The 22,984-nt window shown below is 31.2% G+C and overlaps 1 protein-coding gene across 1 annotated transcript; it reads right to left on the bottom strand.

Annotated features, from left to right (window-relative positions):
- Positions 1–341: 341 nt before the first annotated feature.
- On the bottom strand, positions 342–21,213 carry LOC132719792 (bone morphogenetic protein 3-like). Its single transcript, XM_060703685.1, has 3 exons — positions 20,289–21,213; positions 5,931–6,910; positions 342–2,883 (listed from the first exon to the last, which is right to left on the bottom strand). The coding sequence occupies exons 1-3, from the start codon at positions 20,569–20,571 to the stop codon at positions 2,692–2,694; spliced, it is 1,455 nt and encodes a 484-aa protein (XP_060559668.1). The 5' UTR covers positions 20,572–21,213; the 3' UTR covers positions 342–2,691.
- Between the last annotated feature and the right edge of the window lie 1,771 nt (positions 21,214–22,984).

The following is a 22,984-nucleotide window of genomic DNA, read 5'->3' as shown; positions in this document are numbered from 1 at the left end:
GACCATATTTTTAATGTGTGATTTACGCAGTAAGGGCTATTTTTTATATTCTGATCTATTTTTGGTTGTTTTCGTAGATTTAGATTTCTGTTTGAAATGCTTAAATGACCTCTTTTGTTCACCTGACAATGTTTTACTTTTTAATTCAATTAAAAAAATCATGAAAATTAGCATCAATCTGGAGGCAGGCTGCTTTACAGAAAATTAAATTGATGAAAACAAATGGGTTCTTTTTTTAAGTTTCTTTCCTTGAAAATGAGGTTTTGACCTTTTAGGAAATGTGTTTAGGGATTTATATATAGACACATAAAATAGTATTGAAATACAAGTAAATAACAACATTCAAATCTAGACATGTTTTATTAATAGCATAAAATTACAATGTATTAGATAAAAATCAATAATGTCTTTAATGCAAAAAAAATAAACATGTAAAACTGGCTTCAAGGTAGTAACAATGCAAACAAAATAAATGAAGAAAGAAAAAAATAACAGTATATAATTGTGTTAATTTGATGTATGTTAGATTGCATACAAAATGATTCCCAGTTGATTCCTTATTGTTAAAAGAGATAAAAGAAAACAAGCATCTGAATAAATATGTATCAGCACTTGCTGGTGAAATATTTAGGTTACAATTTTATTAAAATCATATCTGAATTATTGCTTTAAAAACAGTACATTATATTGTTCAAACACTACATGTTGATAGGTGTATTTGAATAACTTATAAAAACAAATGGTCAAATGTTGTTATTGTCCGTAGAGTCAATTTGTTTAAAATTCTAAAATATTTAACACTTATCTCGAGGTCATTTTATTTTTGCAAATTTGAAAAGAAAAAATCTAAATGTTTACGTTAGTGCGAATGAACTTAACTTGATTTGAATTCGACACAATAGTTGCACATAATATCTTTTTATCTTTTTTTCTTGATGAATTCTAAAATTAAAATCTGATTTCTTTACAGAGCCAGTATTTTTTTACACACACCTTTGCTTTAGAGACATATGTATCTTAAAAATTCTATACAATACTACAAATATATAATGTTTTCTGCAATTTGGATATGACGTTTATTAAATAATATATGATAATTTAATGTTGATATCGGATGGATATGAGAGATGCCCTGAGAGAAAGAATTTTTTCTAAACAATTCAAAATATTGTTAAAGCTTAGCTTATTTAGAAATTCCTACTTTTTATTCATTGATATAATATTCATTGATATAATGATTTGTATACATAAATAATAGCTAATATCTTGGTGGGGAAAATTAGATAAAAATTAAAAACAAGTTAGTGTAGACAGAAATTACAGCACATACTTTACGAGCTGAATGGTCTGCATAAATAGGTTTCAGAAGCCCTAGTATGCAGGCTGATATTTCACGTTTTTCACGTAATTCACGTTTTGAGTCTGAGGTAGATAGTATTACACAACATTATTCAAAACATTATAAAAAAAAACAAACACTAAAAACGTTGAAAAAAATACATGAACTCCTAAATACCTGTAAAACATGATCACGATTTAACTTAATCATTCTTACAAATTAACTCATCCTATCAAAAGAATAAAATATTAGATGAATCCCATACATTGATTAACTATAATTCTCCCCGAAATCCTATCCGAACATGAAGTCTGTAAGACCTTATACCGTAAAATAATTCTATAAATTAAATAGGATTTTATATTTTGATGACAGTTGCTTTAAACAAAATAAAAATGAGGGTTTATCCAAGGTAACAACCGTTCAAAAATTGGAACAATATCACATATTTGTAGACGTAATTAAAGTATATGCATAGCTCATTTTATTAGCTATATAATTATATAGACTTTTGTTTGTTAGTTTGACGTCTAAATGTTCTGGGCAAAATATAGTACATACATATATAGTATTGCAATTTTAACAATTATCTTTTTAATTTCTTTATTATCTTAATGTCTTGGTAAAACAATCAACGTTATTCTGGAACATTGAATACTTGATAGATAAACAGGTTACAAACAACAACATCTATACATGTATGTAATAGTTCTCAAAGATTGAACATTACGATTGCATCTATTATTATTATTTACTATGCACTCCATATTGGAGAAAACTTTACATATAAACTACATATTATCTTCCATATGCCATTTGAAAATTCAGCAAATGCTTCGTCAAAGAACATGTTACACAATGTTTTAAACACATCTCACGAGATATGCTAGCTAGAAAATCGTACCACTACCTGCTCTGTGCATCATATCCATTTGCTCGCATATTAATATAGTTTCACATAGTTTCTTAAACACACATGGTACAAGTACTGTTGTTTCCTCTTTAAGTACGATCGCTTGAATCCACAAAAAAGGATCGATTTTGTCTTTGAATAATGTATCGACTATCAGAACCTTAATATGTCTTTTTGAAGGTCTGATATCAATAAGATCCCTGAGTAGACTAACTCTGAGATTTATAATTCGGTATCCGCACAACTTCGGATTTGTATTTTATGTCGGTAGTTGGCTTTAATTGGAAGTCACAACATACACATATGACAAGAGGTTTTTGTCACTACACGACCTTATCATTCAATGAGAGGGTTCATTTTTCACTATACGACCTCATTGCTGCCACAGAAAAAATTAGAACAATTCCAAAATTTGTATCTAAAACCTTCTTCTGTGAAACTATCTGCAAGCACATTTCTGGACTGTCATATTGGGATAATTTTTGAGAACAACGTTTCCATTTTCGTCAAAATATAACAATGTAATTGATGAGAGTTTATCTGGTACACAGCATGGTGCCGGCACATCTTCATCTATCCCTACAGCATGAACCAGACTTTGAATTGTTGCGTGGTTTGAAGGTCGCATCTTCTGTAATAGATTAAAAAAAAACACAAAATGTTAGTTTCAAAATTGTCATGATAACGTAAAGACCTACAAGAAAATAGAGAATTCGTAATATATTCTTTCTCGAAATGAAAAGATTTGAAATTAGATTTTTTTCTCAAGGCAATATTGTCAATTTTGATTTATAAACAAATGTGACATTTTTACAAAATCATATAACAAAGTATTCATTATACAATTTTCACTATTCCATTTCATCCACCCAAAAATCGTTTCATCTTAGACATTGAACTATCATTATACTAATTTCATTCTTCTAACACACAACAAGATATTCAGTCTTATAAGTTTTCCTAGATGTCAGTAATTACCAATTGACTAGAGTTTATTGATTGAAAACCTAATTACTTTTAACCAAGAAAAGAATCCATGAGCTTTTACTTGATTATAGACGTAATGAAATATCAATCGGAAACGCAAACTACAAATCGTACTAATATTTAAAAAAGAGTTTTTATTTGTTTCTACTATATTCAGAGTGAAAAATTATTTACGAAATCAACAAATAGCTTTAAAATCAAATAGTGTTCCATACTTAGCTAAAGATCCGTTTTATACTTGTTCAATAATATAACACGAAAAAGCAATCTAGGTAACTTAGCGAAACAAGTTAATCTTGTCACTCCATTAAACTCTATTAAACTCTAAATAAGATTCCTGCTGAGAAGTCATACAAGTCGACTTTAACAATCTTAATTCTGTAGGATTCAAGCTTATTTGGTTTATTTTTTAGTATATATATTTATAAATTTTCACGATTTTGCCTGATTACTTATATCATTGAATAAATATAATATTAGTTTGATACTTAAAAGAGTTTTCAACAATCATATAGTTTGGTGTGTTTACCACCAAAATATCAATGATTATGGTTCATTTACAAAAAAGTCACAACAAAATAGAAAAAAAAACAGAATCCGTAAGAAAGCCAAACACGGCGTTATTGAAAATATAGAAGGCTCGGTTTGACTGAGCCTGTTCATGGACGGCACTGGAAAGTGCAAGTTACCGTCCACGCCCCTTAGCACCGGCTTAAACTTATAAAATACTAGAAGTCTGATTATTTGTTTTCTAATCTGTATAATGTTATAGATAGCCATCTTCACTTAAACTAATATGTTGACAGAAAAGTGCTTGAATAAACGAAAACTAAAATACTAATGAAGCGTTCAAATCGTAAACAAACGAAACTTTCAAATTCATGAATGAAAATTGCTCGTAAATTTGGGGTCAAATAGTGCGATAAAAGAAAACAAGTTTCACTAAACTCTTTGATCAAAATCTCATTTGACATAATCTAACTGTAACAAGCAAATAAATTAAACAAACAGTCCGTTTTATACAAATGATACCGAGTGAACTGAATAAATGTTTAATGATTAAATTTCATGACATTAGTAAAATAGTTACTTGTGACATCGTCATAACTTTTATTTCTTGAAAAAGATTAAGTCATGTGACTTCTCAAGTTCTTTTGCAATGATAGTTATGATAAAAAGTCTTTGCTGCATATGTGTTTGCAAAGTTAAGTTGTGAAAAGAAACTTAAAATGTTACCATTGAGCATTGAATATAAATTCTTTGTGTGCTTTTAGAAATCCGTTGACTTGTAAAATAGACTATAGTACATTTCACTCAGCAAATATGTGTCAAACCCAACTATTTTTTTTTTATAGAAATATAAGTTGCTTTTAAAAATACAGTACTAAAATAAGACAATATAGTCATATCATATCTAGTACTTAACTCATGTAAGTCAACAATATCAAAATAGCACCTAAATGTCTATAGGTATGTATTAAAGCCATGAAAGGCATTTCTTTCATGACGCGAGTTACATGTGTTTACAATAAACAACACGGAAAGCATGGCGTCAAAGGACCTCGACAGTACGATAAAACTTTACAACCGACCTTACTGCTCGCTTCGTGTTATTAAAGAAAAACCACATAACCACGTATTAGATCTTTTTATGCCCTCAATATATCAGGGATATTTTTACTTGCATGATATCCATCGGGCGCCTGAAGATTAATTTACAACAATGAACATTTTTAAAGGAAAACTCAATTCAAATTTTGTATTTAATACGAACTAAATTGAAACCCCTTTTCCACAAGAAAGAAACAGCGTTTTATACGTTAAACCAAATGTTTTTGATAGACATACATTTGAATGGAAACCTGTGGGTTTAATCAGCTATAAGTAATTGCACAGGAAAATGAATTGTCTGTGACATAAAATGGTTTTAAATCATATTGAATATAATAGAAAATGAAACGGATAGGACAGTGAGTGACAATAATGAGAACTTCCACAGAGCTGTTCACCTCGCCTAGGTCTAAAACACAGAAATTCTATATTTATAGAGTCCTCATTAAAATGTGACACCTTAAACAAACTTAGGGTAAACAAGTTTAAGCTGTAGTAATTAAAGTTATATTAATAACCTAAGACAAGACTATTGAATGTCAAATTGTCAAATGAGGGGGTTCATTTTACGCGGCAATCTGTTTTGTTATATTTATGTTGTTGATTCTATTGCTGAGACATGTGATATTTCATATACAATGCGCCTTTAAAAAGTTAGGAACTAGAAGATGTTAAGATGATTACAGGGTGTAAAGTTATTTGACAGAAGGAAAGTGATTGGCTGTTCACTGACCAGGAAAAATAATTGGTAGTGTCAAAGATTAAAAACCAATTGAAGATCTGATAAGAGCAATGGTACAAAAAGAACGGGTGCGTTATTTTATCCCGCCGCACGCCACATACAGTTCTTGTTAATAACCGTGACAGAAAAGCTGAAAATGGTAAATTTGAATGCTAATCAAAGGTAACACAAGAAATTTGCTACTCTTTTGTGACATGTTTAGGAAGAACATCCATTCTGTTGAATTTGGCGTTCCTCGCATCTTTTAATCACTCAACAAATGTATTTGGTACACTTAAGATAAGTACAGTTCTATAAATAGTAAACAGAGCTAGGTATATAAAAATCAGATGACCTACCTTTGTTAGAGGGAATGTACAAACTCCAGAGCAATAATGTGCTTTAAAAGATTTGGGTGAAATTATCCACTCTCCCCATCCAATATCATTAAAGTCAACTATAAGTTTTTTCTTGCTACATAAATTGTCAGATTTTTCATCTTCCGCCATTTTTTGCAGATCTTCCCATTCCTTTGGCAATTCCAGATGATTCTTACGCCGGCGACTTTTCTTATTTTTCTTTTTCTTATTTCTCCACCTTTTCTTGCTTCGATCATGGTATTCGCCTGGGTAAGGTATCAAACCTGGGTCAGTAAGTCGATGGCGTGATTCTTTCCGTGTTTGTAACATGCCCGGATGTGTTTGAATGTTCTTGACGTTGACTGGATATGGGCGATCATAATCCGCTGGATCTTCGGGAATTTCATTTGTTAGAATTGACAACGACCTTGCACGTGAGTTATAGATTGGCAAATCCGCTGAATTATCACTGAGACTTCTTTTATTTCTTTTAGTTCTTTCTGGTAATACAATATCAACTTTAGAATTAACGTTTGATGGTATAACTTCTTTGGCGTTAGATAGTTTATCAAACTCCTCCAAATCCACATGCTGGGAATCATTCGAATATATGATTAAATATGGCACTGAATGATGATGCATGAATCGTTTTAAATTGATAAAAGATTCACCGTGAGGTTTTACTATTTTAAAATTTAATCCAAGAGAATGTGACAAATCTCTTTGATGAACAAGACAGTTGATCAGTGTATCAGTTACATCAAACCATTGCCAACCAAATGTTTCTGCTTTCAGAACGATTTTCCCGCGCTCTGTTGTGACATGAGAAGTTATTTCGTGCAAGAGTAATTCGAACTCGGACTTTTTGTTGTATTTCTCCTTCTTTCGTTTATAAAGATGGATTTCTGCGCTGATTATTTTCTCGGATGACGTCAAAGATGACAAATTAAAAACGAACATCGGCTGGTCATTAATTTTCCCTGCAACAGAAAAGGACACATTATAACATCATCATTTAAAAAAAATTACAACAAAAAACTACACTTTTGTTATTACTTGAAAAAAGTTTTTACAATTATTTTTTTTGAACTTCGACATTAGCTGGAATATACTGATGTGGAGCAATAAATGAATCATATTTTAATATAGACATTAAAAGTGTAGGAGAAAGGAATCCTAAGAATTAAACTAAAACATCAAACAAGACGCTTTATTACTCGTTTTATAATAAAATGACCTTGGAAAATAGTTCATATATTTATTTTATATTTCAGTAAAGACGACAACCAAATTCTCAACATTCAACAGGGTCGACTCCGCAGTATTTATTTTCTTAATCCTTTAATCTTTTAATCCTTTTATCATCATAGCAACCTGAAGGGTTTTACGAATGTAGTTTTTATGTATTTAACATCGTTTTAATGACAGAGTATTAAAGTAGAGCCCATTCTCTTAATGAAACGACTGTTCAAGTTCAAAAGCCGGCTATCTGCAGAGTTTGACGAGTAAGACAGGGTGTAAAGATAACATTCTACTAAATTGAAAGTTAATTGGAAACTTCAATACGTTATTTATGTACTGAAATATTGTACGTTTGGTCTCAAAGACGGCAATGGCACTCCGTATCTGATACCATGTCAAACTTGGGATAACCGACAGACGGCTTAATAAATATATATCCAAGAAATGGATACAATGCCTCTTTTATTAGTACATATTTCATAGCAGTATGTTACGCTGAGAATCCAAATTGCATTTAATAAACATCTGTTTTGTTTTTTAGGTACTAGTTTCATCAAAGTTAATCAGAATTAATATAATATGGAATGTGTTATGATTTAAATGAAATTTGGCAGGGTTCATTTTAGGTTTAAATAAAGTTTGGTAGGTTCATTTTAGGTTATTAATGAAGTTTGGTTGGTTCATTGTATGTTATTATATTTAACCGTTGCTTTTGTCTCGGGATTGTTTTTATCAAATTACTTTCAAGTGTCTTTTAGTTGAACAATTTGTAGGTTATGAAAACGTATATTGTTAAAAGTTGTGAATGAATATTGAAACATTCGACTTTAAACGTGTCGACGCAACTAAATGTATGCTTATAATTCACCAAAATTCTTTCTCCGTGCAAAATTTAAATACTCAATTTGTTACGCATTAGGGGCATTTAAAATCTGGTTAAGAAACGAATTGATTTGATTTGAATGGTAGACTTTTTTACTAATAAAAAGGGACGCACTCGCTATAAATCGATTTCTTTGAAAGAAAGAGACCCCGCTAAGAGATTTTAATAACATCCTCGGTTTATTACAAGAATACTGTGACAAAATGAAATGTTTTGAGAATAAATGTAACACAAATAAGTGCTTATTGAATGAACTCAAAGGAGCATTCATATTTAACGAGAAAACTTATTGATAGAAGATGAGTTCTCTTTTGAAATTTGCCAGTGGCCTCTGGATTATACAAAACACTAGCCAAGTGAGGTATGAATTTACAAAAGGTTGAACCTGTGTGATTTGCTAAAATGAAAAGATTTTAATTTTCGGTGAAACTTACAATACACTATGAGCACATGTTTTAGTAATAGGTATTGGGGATTTGATCGATTTACAGCAAACATTTCAAACATTGGCGATACATAACAAAAGTTGCGGAAGAAAAGAGCACTTGGAATTTTACTTGAACCAAGTTATTATATTGTATATAATTTGAATAATTAAGTTTGTGTTTAATTACGGAATGGTCCGGAACGTAGGCATTTCGATTAATTAACGGTTGTATAAAATGGAATGTCTAAATGTAAAATTAACTATTCATATCTGCGTAAATTAGATTGGTTTACAATTGTATAGGTTTCTATTAAGAAATTTTCTATTTTCCCAAATAGAATGTTTAAGTGTGAGTATTACCACAATTAATTAGGGTTTACTTCATTCAAATTTAAATCATATTTCTTTCATCGCTGTAATTGTATTTGAATTGCTGGGAGAGCAGGTAAAACATTTATAAATGTCATTTTAGTTGTCCAAGATATTTATATTACAAGGGTTATACAAATGTATAATCTATTCCCTGTAATTATTTCCTCTAATTATTCTCATGTCTTGTAAATGGGATAGAGGGGCAATTTACATGCTTTATAGGGCGCCAGATTACGTTTGAAAATAGTGGGAATCTGTTTAGACGCCCCAATTAGCGACATATTAATGTCAGTTTATTTTTTGCTATTCAGTGATAAAATATTTTACATATACGACCAGCCAGTCATGGTGAGGCGGTAAAAAGCTGGTAGAAGTCTCCTTTTATCATTTCAACTACACTGATAATAAGTTCAAAAATAATTTTATCAATGGGCTAAAACATTCGAAAAATTTAAGTGACATATGGTTACAAATTAGAATATTTAATAAAACAAAACTATGACGCAACGCTCTGTGTGTGTCGAGCTTTACTAGATTTGATATTACACTGAAAAAAACATAACATTATAATAGAGTAGGTTAAAAAGTGACAGAAATCTGGTAATATGCCTTTGAAAAAGAAACTGTTGGCAGTAAATACATATAGTTGATACATCCAAGGCGGGGACTGGTAATACGAATTTACTAATGATAAAGATGCAACGAAATGTTTCCTGAGATAATTTAATGTTAATCTAATATGAAAAATATGGTCGAATTTTGTAGGAAATTTATCTCAGTAATTTTACCTTACATAGTTTGGTGATTAAATTTATATTTCTGTGTGTTTAACAATATAATAAGCTAATTTGCCCTGGTGATGACAGTTTTACAAGTTGGTTATATAGAAATCACTAAGTCTGTTATTCTATTTATGACACCCTAAATGCCACTTTTATGCCAAATTACCTTCAATACCAGTTACCTGTTGACAATATTTGGCCAATTATGATGACTTTGGTTGCATAACATAAAAACGTCCGCTCGTCTGCGAGACAAAAGTGCCATAAATTCACTTCAAAATTATGATAATTTCTCACTATTTGAAGTGGTATATTTGCATTGAAGAGACATGACCTGGTTTATTGGATGGTCAAGGGCTGTCAGATAGTAATAAACCCCTGCGTTTGTTTGTACGTCCACTATATAGCATACTTCAGTCAGTTAGTTTAATATAGATAATGCATTTGTGTAAATTATGTGTAAATTGAATTAAAATATACACATGTACATTCAAAAACAGAGAGAAACGGAATTCCTAAAGAACGCCCAAAACGACAAAATTGAAAATGTTGAAGGCTCGGTTTGATTGAGCCTGTTTATGGACGGTACTGAAAAGTGCAAGATACCGTCCACGCCCCTTAGCACCGGCTTTAACTTCTTTACTACATTAAATAATGTTCATTAGTGTCATTTATTATAATAACTGCTTAGTATCGCCCAAATGGTTATAAGTAGATATATTTTTAACGGCAGTTACTTTCATTAGTGAATACTGAAAATGCATTTTCAAGCCATGTTGTATATAAAGAATACAATGTTGTATATAAAGAATACAATGAGAAGGATTGGGTCACATGAGGCCGAAATAGTTTACCATCTGATATTTCTATAAATAGTACAAATATACGTGTTTTATTTACGTTAAAACTACTGGCGACCCTTTGCCACATATAACACTGTTTTAATGTTGAATTATTATGTTTACAGGTTTTTTGATTATAAAAGTCAGAAAAGAAACCACGTTCGCTTCATCAATTAAGTAAATTGAATGTGTATAGCTTGAAACAGATGTCTTAATCGTTTACCATCAAATATAAATATACGTGTTTTTCTCTCCAATTAAAGCCACTTAACTGAACTTGTCATTAATACTGGAAATCGTGAAATTCAAATTACACGGAAGTAAATGTAAAGTAAAAGAATTGTAACATAAAAACAAATATAAGAAGACTTTTTTCTTTATTTCGAGACAAACGTTTGACAGCATTTACGTTTTGTTTAGCTGTAATTGATTTTATCAAATTCATCGAAGCTTTATTTGACTGTTGTTGTAACTATGATTAATTAAGCAACTTGTAAACAATAATTCATTAATTTTACTCTCAATGAATGATGATATACAAAATTTACATTGCCTTAAACGTTTTTTTGATATTATCCGTAGGAATTTGGTTTTTATTTTTTATTAATATTTAATTTGGGTTGTATTTCTTTGATTTTTGCTTCCATTAATCTTACTATAATCTGTTCCAGTAGACTCCGACACACTGTCTATGTAGGAATAATTAGTTTACATTCTATTGACCCCGTTAAGATAATTATCAAATCGTTGTTATTAAATCTCAGTCTATCCCCCATGTGTGTTTGTTTAGTAAACAGAAATGTAGATAAGTCGGCGATATCATGCCTTTAATCCAATTTTAAAGATCGGGCTTACAACTGAAAGTAAACGTAAAATTAACTGCGAAAAGAACGGGTCCGAGCGACGCCCTATGCTGTAAGTTTTCAACTGAGAATAAACTTTGAAAGCGTTTTCTTTCAGTGTGGTCTTCAAGTATAACATAACATAGAAAAGATCTTGCTTAAGCGATGATGTTTTGTTATTATCAAATAAATATTTCACTTTAGCTATAGGACAGGTCAGATAATACATATGTATGTTTTATAGTGAAATGAAAATAGCATATAATCGGGATGTATTCACTCCAAAAAATATGTCAAAGCAATGCAATCTTAAAACAATTGACACTAGCGAATGATTTAAGTAATTTAAGGTTCCCGTTAATCAAAATTACCAATTTCCAAAATCAGCAAGAAGGGTAATTCTGCGGGTCCCGGATATTTATAAATTATGCAGGTTTGTTAATTCGTAATTGAAGGCCGAATGTCAAGTTCCATTTCAGATGTTCTTTTTCCCCTTGTCCATATTTCATTTAAACAAACATAGAATTTAAAATAATGCATGAGGACAATAGAGCAATGAGAAGTATATCATTAAATTGTCGTGCTATTAAGCGGCTTACATACCACAAAATCAAATCATATGATTGCAACCGAGCACGTTAATTTTACAACTTAAAATATTTTAAATAGAAGTCAATTATTCTATAAATGAAGAACGAAAATGGCTCCTTATGTGCATCAAAGATTGAACTAAAAAGAAACGTTTCAATGAATACCCATTACTACGGAGTATGACAGCAAAAACAACAACATTTCACTTTAGAATGTTTACAAGTACAACAATAAGGGCTACATTCCAAAATATGAAATCATTTTAGCAAAATATATTTTTTACTTAAGGCGTTCATTAAATACATGTTGACATCCGGGTGATTTATCATGAATTAATCACTAGTAAAAATGACATTTATTTTTGTCATTAGAACGTTTGATAACATCATCATTAATGACATAGAAGAATTACAAGCACTGTTATTAAACTGATATGATTTGATACCATTTTAAACCTTGTCAGATAAAATCAAGAAATTCAAGATTCTGTCAACGCCGTTAAGAATATGGTCAAATCACTTGTCAACGCTTAGCTGTGGTAAATTATAACCAGATGTAGCCTCTATCCCTGATTAAACAGATAAAGTAAATAGTGTTTTTTATCGTCCCTAATATATATGTTTATTTGTCCATTAATGATCTGAGGTTGTTTTCAGTAGCAATTTTATCTGATGACATAAATGAAATGGTTGATAACTGTATAATTAGTATAGAAATAGACAGAAACTGTATGTTTGAGGTATGTTGAGCAAGATTTGGACATAGAATTTACTTGTCCTGGTCTCTGTACACATGTTGTGGCCTTTCACTTACTTTAGTTACAGGAAAACATCTGCGCTTACAATACCAAACAACTTTTGTACGTTTTATAGATATGTAAAAATGTGGTGTCATTGAAATTTGGTTGCTATGAACACGGATTGTACAACTCTTAAGTCTTAAGATATTAAGATAAATGAATTATGTCGTGAGCTTTTTGAAATGAAGTTATAGTTCTTGCCCGATTCCTAACATTGAAAGTGAAATATGTATCAGAGGTTCTATTATAGTAAAATAACCGTACAGGATAAAAACATAATGTAACTTTTTGTGTTGTTTGCACTATTGTGAAAAAGAAAAACGCATGTAAACTATAGAAAATAATATTAATTTAATGGGTAATAGTAAAATATAGCGCATGTATTCTATGAGGAACATACCAACACATTCTTAGTTTCCTTTGTTTACGAAATATATATCAATAAATTCTTAAGATGACCTAAATAATTAAGTGACCTACTACAGTAAAATTTATCACAAAATAATCTCATTCATTTCTCCCAACACCCTTAACAACTAGCTGTTTATAGTTTCTTTACGAGAACCCTTGACTGTGTTTAAGAAGAAAAAAAACAGGAATGTTTATATTGCGTTTGGTTGTGATCGTTTTTCATTAAGTCGTCTTTACAATCCTCGTCAAGCTGGTCGCTCTTGTGTCCTTATGTCGGATATGCATTAACGTAAAAGCTTAATCCCATTAAATCTTGGCGTTAAACAAAGCAATACAAATGGCGCTAATAGCGGCCAGGAAGCGGGCGACACGCGAACCATGATAGCATGATTATCAACCCCTAATCAAACAATGTTCACCTCTTCATACTCATTTATCTTAATCTTTAACATCTTTCTGCATACTTTAAATGCAATGTTCTTGCATGATCACTTCAAGTACTTACATACGATATCACGAGACGGCAAAATTCAAAGACAAATAAGAACTTTGAGAAATTAACTTGTTTGTGTGTGAGTGTGTGTGTGGTTCTTTTTGTGCCAAATTTTTTATGAAGATGCCAACTATACCTGATCCAGCTATAATTTCTGTGCATTTACAAAATGTCATTATATTTGCTCTTTCCGTTTCACACAAATAGAAAAATTAACATATTCAGGATCTTTCCAGACTCAATCAGATTAATTACGTATAAATGGCATGAAGGATTTCAAGTGATCAATCCCATAATACATTATGTTGTTACCTATCCTAAACCTTTTAAGACTAGTGTAATTAATTCATTCTTGACTTCTAACTTACCACCGCTTCTTTGTTGTCGAGAAATACGTGATTGATGCGATTGTTGAAAAGAATAGCACTCAATTAAATCAAAGAACATTCTCCGAAAATCATGCTTTAATGTAAATGTTCAACGTAAACACTGATGTGTGTTTTGTAAACTTGTTTTGATAAAGTTCGGAAGAAAGTCCAACATATCAAAGAGGCTTGATATATATATCCTAACAATACACTGTTTTCTCGGTTGTTTTCTGGAGTGTAAACTGGTTATGAATGAACCGTTATGTACGTGGGAAAATGCCATAGCTCTTGATAAATGATAAAAGAACATTAATTTTTCACATTCACAATGAAAAGAAATATAATTCAGTCATTGATTTCTTATAGTCATTTCAAAGAAACAAGGCACTTGGTTTGCTAATATAATTGATGAAAATGCTTGCACAATTTGGTATTTGAAATGCACTAAATCAGCTTTATTTAATGGTTTGGACCTTTCAGATACTATAAATTATGTTTCATATGCATATTCTTTTAAAGAAAAACAAACATTTGTTTGTTTAATGAATATATAATTGTGTGGCCGGTTATAACTTTAAAAGAAATTCAACTTTCACCATCACATTCTAGAGATAAAATAGAGTGAAGCATTTATAGGAACTTTCAAATAATTTACAGAAACTTTGATTAGTTCTCACTGTTTTGTTACTAAACAAAACAATTAAGATAGATTGAAATAAATTATAGAAAAGGTTAATTAAATCATTCCGACATTTATGTTTACAGTTATATGACCATCTGGATAGGATTTACACTCGTTTTACTCCCACCGACACGGAACATGGCAACCAAACATTATGTTTTAATGGGAACTTTAACAGTCTTGAACTTTAAGATTCTAGCCTACCATTTCGCCCCATTGTTTAATATTGAAATAAAACACCAAGTGTGTGACCGAGGCATGATTGAAGATGAGTTTTACAACCTAAGTTACTGTGACTCTTTTATTGTTTGTCTACGCGTGTTAAGGTCACGAATTAATGTACTAAGAAATGTGATGTCACCTTTAAATTATAGTCATAACATTTGTGAGTCACGTTGTATACTATATTCACTTCCTTTTCAGATATAGAAAAGTTTGCTTTTTTGACTGAATTTATTAAATTTGCAATATGTACAAGACAACGTTTTATATCACAAAGAGTGCTATATCCATGGTATTTTTTGAAGTACTCATACTTATGTTTTGATCTGTTCAATAGCAACTTAAGTAGCAGCCACCTGCCAGGCCGGTTAGAGAAGCTAGACAGTACACATCAATCACAACTTATTTATTGGCCTCATCTGACCAGGTGCGCCGTATCAAAACACTAATGTAAAGGTTCCAGTTTCAAAATAGTATTACGTTTTTTTCTTCTTCAACTACTTTTTTTTCATATTCCAACAACGAACTGTTAGGATATGGAGAACTACTTTCCAAACACCATGACATTGCATTTCTCACGAATCTGAAATGTGTCGATACTGGAATCTGTTGAATACCAAACATTAACTGTTTCAAATTAACTTGATTGACCATAAAATTTTATTGTACGATAGCTTCTAAATATACAGGAAAAACAACACAGGTGTCCGAGACTATAACTAAAATGAACACCATGAGGAATAGTTAGTTAAATTTAATTGAACAACAATAGGTTTCTTTATTGCTTATTGCTTTTTAGCTTTTATATAGTCATTTATTTATTACTTTTTAATCAACTAAAGTTTTCTCTCATGGCCATTATGATACAGTGTTTAAAACAAACAAATTCTAACTTTGTGTCCAGGTGTTGTTGAAACAACAAGCAGCTATAATTATAGTAGTGTATACAGCTATAAATTATATTTCTTATTATTTCTCATGTTTGTGAAGTGATTTATGATGTTTTATACTTGTAGCATGCTAATCTGCACACGCTCATTTTCATTAAGAAAACTTGTTATTTCCTAAACTCTCCGCTTAAGAAAATTGTATAATCATGTGGGGAGGTATCTTACGTTAAACACCTGTTGTTGTTTTTTTACACAGTAGTGACCGTTTCGTTCATATTGTTTGTCAGCGAAATTAAACTGCATGATGAAAATGCTTAATTATGCCTACTGATACACACATTTCATTCCTAATTAGAAACAGGTGTAATATTTATTGCGTGCATAAAAAGGAGGATGTTGTCACATTTTAACGGAAGATTACTCCTTCAAATGACAAAATATTTCAATTGTAATTGAGCAGTTATGGTGTAAAATAATAATATGATAATGAAATTATATTTAATAATGCATTCAACCTTGCAAATATAGTATATTTAGAAAAAATAGAGATGCAATACTTTATCTGGAACTTAAAATAAATTTTCTCAAAGTATGAAAGAACGCGTATCGTGTTTGGTTGAAGTGAAGGTCAAGTCCGATTAGCAGACGAACACGGTGCCATATTGGCGCGTAATGTATGTGATATTAAAGATATAGGGACAGTGTTAGATAACCTATTCAGCAATATTAAACTGGACATAGACATTGACTTTAGTGCGGACACTATTTTATCATGTAAACATTGTAGTTTGTCTTTGCAAACATTACCACAAGATATTTGAGCCGCGTCACGACAAAACCAACATAATGGGTTTGCGACCAGCATGGATCCAGACCAGCCTGCGCATCCGCGCAGTCTGATCAGGATCCATGCTGTTCGCTTTTCCAACTCTATTACAAGTAGAGAAACTGATAGCGAACAGGATGGATCCTGATCAGACAGCGCGGATGCGCAGGCTGGTCTGGATCCATGCTGGTCGCAAACCCATTATGTTGGTTTTGTCGTGACACGGCTCATTTAAACTCTTCATTTTAGCGATATAAATGTCGAGCAAGTTTCGGATGATAAGTGACTAAAATGTCATTGTCCGTTTTATGAACACTTTCTAAAAATTCTGTAGCCGATTTAAATAAAGATACGAGACCCTCCTTCTATCTAGTAACACATGTATTTCTAAAAACAAGTCTTGTGTCAATAGTCTTCTTCCAAAAAAGTGACTTCTGTGTGTAATATGATTGTGTTAAAAATGTGGTATACCAAAACCAATGTGATGTTTTTTTTGTTTACAACATTTTTATTAACACTTTGTATTTCCCTCCATATGGTGGAAAGTGGCAGTTTATCCAGAAGTTACTTTCATGTTAAGCCGTTAATATTGTCTGAATTATTATGTACATTTTCGTAAAACTATTAAAACTTTAATGAACATTGCAGTCACAGTATGAATTTATACCAATATATTAATAATATATTTGCCTATCAGAAATACCAGGCCAAGTTCAGACTAGAGATGTAGTTTTTATCCCATTACTACAATGTGATGAAACATTTGTACAAACTCTGATGTTATCTAACTGGCTGTGAGGCTATTCAAGCACTTCTATGCAATATTATACACATTTGAACATCAATTGTCATAAACCAATTGCTAAGAAAAGGGCATGTCAAGATGGTTGATAAATAGCAAATGATTTCATAAGTGGTTTCTTATGAAATTTTTAGAAGATCTGATAGAAAAGACATTTTTGGCTTCGTCGTGAGTTGCAAATCGAGTCTACAAAATGTTAAACAATAAGCAACAGAACATTTTAGTTGATGGTCCGTCAGGTATGATCAGGGGAAAAGGAGCAATAAAGTACATGATATTTTTGAAGTCCCTTAATTGGACAAAAATTCTATTTTACGTTGTATTCAATTTCTTAGGAAGCCTCGGGAAATTAATAAAGTTTACTGATCATTTTTCAAAAACACTTTTATCTGACCACCACTGACAGGTTTTATTTCATATTTATATAGTTCCAATGTGCTTCTAGCAATGTTTTGTTTCATTGAATTCTCATTTATTGCATTGTCGTTTGTAAAGAAAATGGGGCATTTTCACCTTGCAGCTGCAAGACGTAGTTTCAGGTTACAGAAAAACCGCCCCTTAAATCGACAAAAAAGGCAGACGAGATTTTTTGAAAAGCAGACGACAGCGCTAAACGTGAGTGACACCTTTCAACCTTTGAAAAATCAACGGTTTAAGGACAAAAACATTGTCAGAAAGGTCCCTTGCAGAGCTTAGAGATATACTGACTGATAAATTATGGAAGAAAACAAAACAAATCGACAATATGATAGCCTTTTCTGATCGTGAAAAGGTTGAACTTGAGTGTTAGAAATACAATACCAAGCGATTAACAAGAGCTATAGTAAAATATTGAATTACCGCTCCTCGGGGAATATAGTAAATTTTAAATAAAACAGAAATTAAAGAATTATATTGTAAATCGGATCTTGAATCTATCAAAGATAGGGAAAAGATATGTTTTAATTTCAATGGAAAAATGTAATATTGGTAACAATGCTGTGTCACTTCAAACTTTAAAAAGTGCAGAAGAAACGTTTCGTAGACTGGTTTCATTTATTGTAAATCGTGTTTTTATTCTTTCCATCTGTTACAGGGTGTAACTCAAGTATTTTGTATTTTAATTATTCAGCAATTTATAAGGTAATTTATCACTATAAATTAACATTAGGTATTAACCTAAACAATTATTGGTGATATAAATTAACATTGCTGATAAATTGTGATCTATATAAGCATTTAGTTACAAGCGTTTATAGCCACGTGTAATGTTTTAAAGCTAACTTGACAAATGAATATAAATGTGATTGAATAAGCATACCTAGAAATCATGAATAATGTTACATTTATCAACGGCTGAAATAAACAATGATTTATGTTACATACTTAAGATGGAAGCATAAAAAAGCTCGAATATAAATATTTGTGTACAACGAGTAATTCGTTTTATTTTAAAGCACGTTTTACCATAGTATAACAGATTTACAATATTTTATGAAACACTAGAGAAAAACATAAAAGTATCATAAAAAATGTCAATGAAATAGTGTATTTTGTAGCTTTTAACAAGGATTATCGGCCATGCGTACAGAAAACAAATTTTATGGAATGCTTTGATGAAAAATGAATTGGTGGTTCAAAATGAAAATCATTTCCACTAGATGTGAACGCTGTTTTTTAATCATTCATCATTAGAAAATATTTGAGCGTTTAATACCAAAAGTGTCAAACATACGTTATGTTTTTGAACCAGAACTTTTAATAATATAAGTTACATTAAGACAGAATTTTAAAATGATATGATTAAACACATACATCATATTCAAGATTATGAAAGCAGAATGTGTCTTAAATTTGTACTGACAGATGAAATAAGTATAAGTTAATGTAATTATGAAAATATCTCCTACTGCAAACGTTTACAGGTCGGTTATATGCTATTTCCAGCACTGCCTTTTCCATAAATATCAACACTTAAAAGGACTGATATTTATCCGTTTTTTGAATATATAATTCCGACGCCGACGAACTTTTAAGATTGTGGCCTATGTTGAAAGGGCATGGGATAATTCATTTCTGATTGCAAGAAAGAGAAATACACATTAACCTTGCGTTCAGACAGGACACGTGCTGGCGTCTGTTTGTTTAAATGTTGGTACTATACATGAAATGATGTATATTTAACATTTCAAGATTATTGTTTATATCCAGTTTACCCATAAATATTGACGTCCAACATAAAAATACGCCATGTATAGTGTTTACTTTGTAATTTTATGGCTCTCAAACTTTACATTTTCTTGTTGAAGAAATATTAATGGTTATGATAGGAGTGCTTGTAACACAAGTGCTTTATGTTGGAGTTAAAACTAAGATTTAAGACTATGACAGTATTTTAGAGGTCAGGGAATGTTCGTATATGCATGTGAAAATAACGTCTTAGTGTCAATTATGTTAATTAATAGAAGAAATCAACGAATATCGCCCGTGGTCCTGTTCTATTATAATGCAATAAAATGAAAATATTTTCTTATATCTGTATTCACACCTGGTCGTTTTATAAAGTATGAAACAATGTTGAAAATTCTAGGTTAACGCATTTCGCTTACGTTTTTATAGCAGTTTGTGACATAAATTATTCAGTCGTTCATTGTAACGTATAAAACATGGATGAAATATTAAGGAAATTTGGAAAACAGTTTGTTACGGGATAAATAAATTGTTAATAAAAACACGGTTTTAATTTATTCCAAATCCCTTTTCAGCTAAATGTCAAGTCAACTATCAATATTCCAGTGTCTTTGGAAATGGTGTGTTTACTGAATTAAAACAGTAGGTTTAAGATATCGCTAACAATAAATTATAAATGTTATTTGTTTAATATATTTTATAAACATAAACATACCTATTTTTGCTTTAATACTTCGAACTGTATTTCCCTCAGTCTGACCTTTAGATATTGGACCATTCTTGAATCTTTCGTATAAATCCAACATATATTTAGGGGCATCTTCTCCCATATGTGCCGGGTGAGGCATGTTTGGACTGCCTTTGAAGCCAAGCATTGACTGAACGACATCATGCATTCGATTCTTGTTTACTACAAGGTCACTCTGTTCGTCCGTCCGTACACATATGATCAAACATACTACATAAAATCCTAACAATGTTCTTGAAGAATGCTTCATTTTTATACTTTAATTTTCATTGAGGAATCAGTAGATTTTTTATGAAGCACCTTGACGTTCAAACCATACTGACCCTTAAATCAGGTATCTCTATACATGTATATTCAAATCAAACTATGCCCCTACTGTTTTCAACTGTAACAATCTATTCAATATGTTGAAAGCAAAAATGCCAATAGAAAATATTTTGCAAAAATTTTGAGTTTAATCAAAGTTTTGCAAAACAATGAAGAAAAAAACTCCTATCTTTTTTAATTCCAACGGTCTGAATTTCACATATACAACACAAATTAGTGAAATGAACAGACACTTACTTTTTTCACTAAACAAAAATCCTAATATAACTTTAAACAACAAATTCCTGTAGTCGCTTTTTATCAAAAAACATAATACGAATATCAAATAATCTCTCAGAATTAGGAAATATATCCACTTTCGGTAAATCACATAGCTTCAATAACGGTCTCTCAATCGCATACGAATATCTTGTTATCACTGCTCGCCTTATTGGTCAATTTATCTTACACCCCGCCCACAACAAATGCGCAAGCTTTCCCAAACGTTTATCTTTCTTCATTCAATTATTCAATGACAAGTGAATTGTGAAGTGAAATTCGAGTACAGTACAAAATTTTAAGTTTGATGTTTTTTTCCAGCTGTTTACGTGTGTGCATTACACAACCTTCTCATGTGAAGTAGTGATATATTCTTATTTTATATTCATTGACGTTCGTAAAATATCAAGTCGGAATCATATCAATCATTTTTGTTACCTACTAAATAGATAGGAAATAAAACACAATCTTAAATCGAATTAAAATCTCATGCAAAATCTTCAGTACGTTGATCGCGTGCCTTGATAAACGTCTTAGCATTATAAAATAAGTCATTGTTACCGACTTATTACATGAATGATGGCGCCATTAAAACTCTGAGACATCACACCTTTTTATGAAAGATCTTATCTGATTGGACCAAACTGACCAATTAATGACCTCGGGGTAAACGAGCTGCAAAATGGCGGAAATCGGAGCTATTTTCTTTAGTCCGGAAGTTAAACTGTTCATGTTGATATCTACCATCGTTCTCAATTGTAATTAAATCAGATAATATTTAAAGCAATGCGGTTGAAATTATTGCGGTCAAGCAATACCTTACTCTGTGTAAAAAGCAATTCATCCGGACAAAAATGTCGGAAATTATGGCGTCAAAAATACAAACACTTGCTATAATTGCAATCACTCACACATTCGTAAACAAAGTATTGAAACACAGCCGTGTTGTTATTTGCAGTGCACTTACTGAACATAAAACAGTGAGACACTCTCGTCTATTGCTCCTCCACCCGTCTGTCCAGCTATAATTAAGGAATACTGAAGATGAATAAAAATACAGCAGATATATGAACAAGTCATACATCCTATAGGGTCCACTATAGCGATGATTTGTACTAAAGTACCAAGTATGATTCAAGGTTTTCGACGTTTTGATTGTTGAAATAAATATACTTAAACAATATACTAGTATTGGAAATAATCGATCAGTCAGAATTTTAGAGGGAAGATGGAACATTTAGATAGATTTCGGGCTATTTTCGAGCCCTATTAATGTTGAGAATATATTTTTATCCATGAAGCCGACGAGATTTAAACATGGTGGTCTTGATAAGGCGGATGTCTGAACATGCACCAGTTTAAACAGCTATATGGCAGACAGTTTATACGATCCATGATATAACAGAAGAAACTGCGATATCCACAATACATTGTATGATAAACAGTCTATCGGAATCACAGGTGATATAAAACATTGACGGTAGAGAAATACTTCTGGAATTTGTTTCCACTTGATGTTACATTTCTACTACTATTTCACGATAGCCGGCATTTATTTACTACTTGGTGAATTTAATCGTTTGATAAATAATTTTAAATAATTACAATACATATATATAGAAATCCTGAGATTTCATTTTCAAAACTCTGCTCTGTACTCTAAATACCTAGCAACATTTTATATGAACGCTTGCAGTAATGTGTACAGTAATTTCACAGATAATCTACAATTGTTGTATAAAGGGATGTAATTTTATTTGTATGTACGTCTGTTTGCCCTGTGTGATCTGTGATTGTATGTTTGAGGAGGCAACGCTTTGTTATCTAAGCAGAAAATCTTAACTAAGTAACAAGAGATTGTTGTCTTATAAGATATTTGTAAATTGGCCGTCTCTAATGCTTACGTTCTAAAATAAGTCATTTCCGGTAAATCAAATAAACAACCTTCATCAAGGAACTAAAGATTCGTAATTCCAATAAAATAATACAAACGCACATGGTACTTGTTTTAAGTCTTGAGTTGGCTAATTTTTGATATTAAGATACAGGTTTTACAAAAGTGAAGCTCAGGGCCACAG

Source organism: Ruditapes philippinarum, unplaced genomic scaffold, assembly GCF_026571515.1.
Source record: "Ruditapes philippinarum isolate M1 unplaced genomic scaffold, ASM2657151v2 ctg135_1_1_1_1, whole genome shotgun sequence".
Lineage (NCBI taxonomy): Eukaryota > Metazoa > Mollusca > Bivalvia > Venerida > Veneridae > Ruditapes > Ruditapes philippinarum.
This window is presented reverse-complemented; position numbering and strand designations above follow the sequence as displayed.

Bases quoted from the DNA above. Each gene is read 5' to 3' on its own strand.
- LOC132719792 (XM_060703685.1), bottom strand. From the start codon at position 20,571: ATGAAGCATTCTTCAAGAACATTGTTAGGATTTTATGTAGTATGTTTG. The intron at 6,911-20,288 runs GTATGTTTATGT...TTTCTGTTGCAG, and splicing joins AAGTATTAAAGCAAAAATAG to GGAAAATTAATGACCAGCCG. The intron at 2,884-5,930 runs GTAGGTCATCTG...AATCTATTACAG, and splicing joins GTACATTCCCTCTAACAAAG to AAGATGCGACCTTCAAACCA.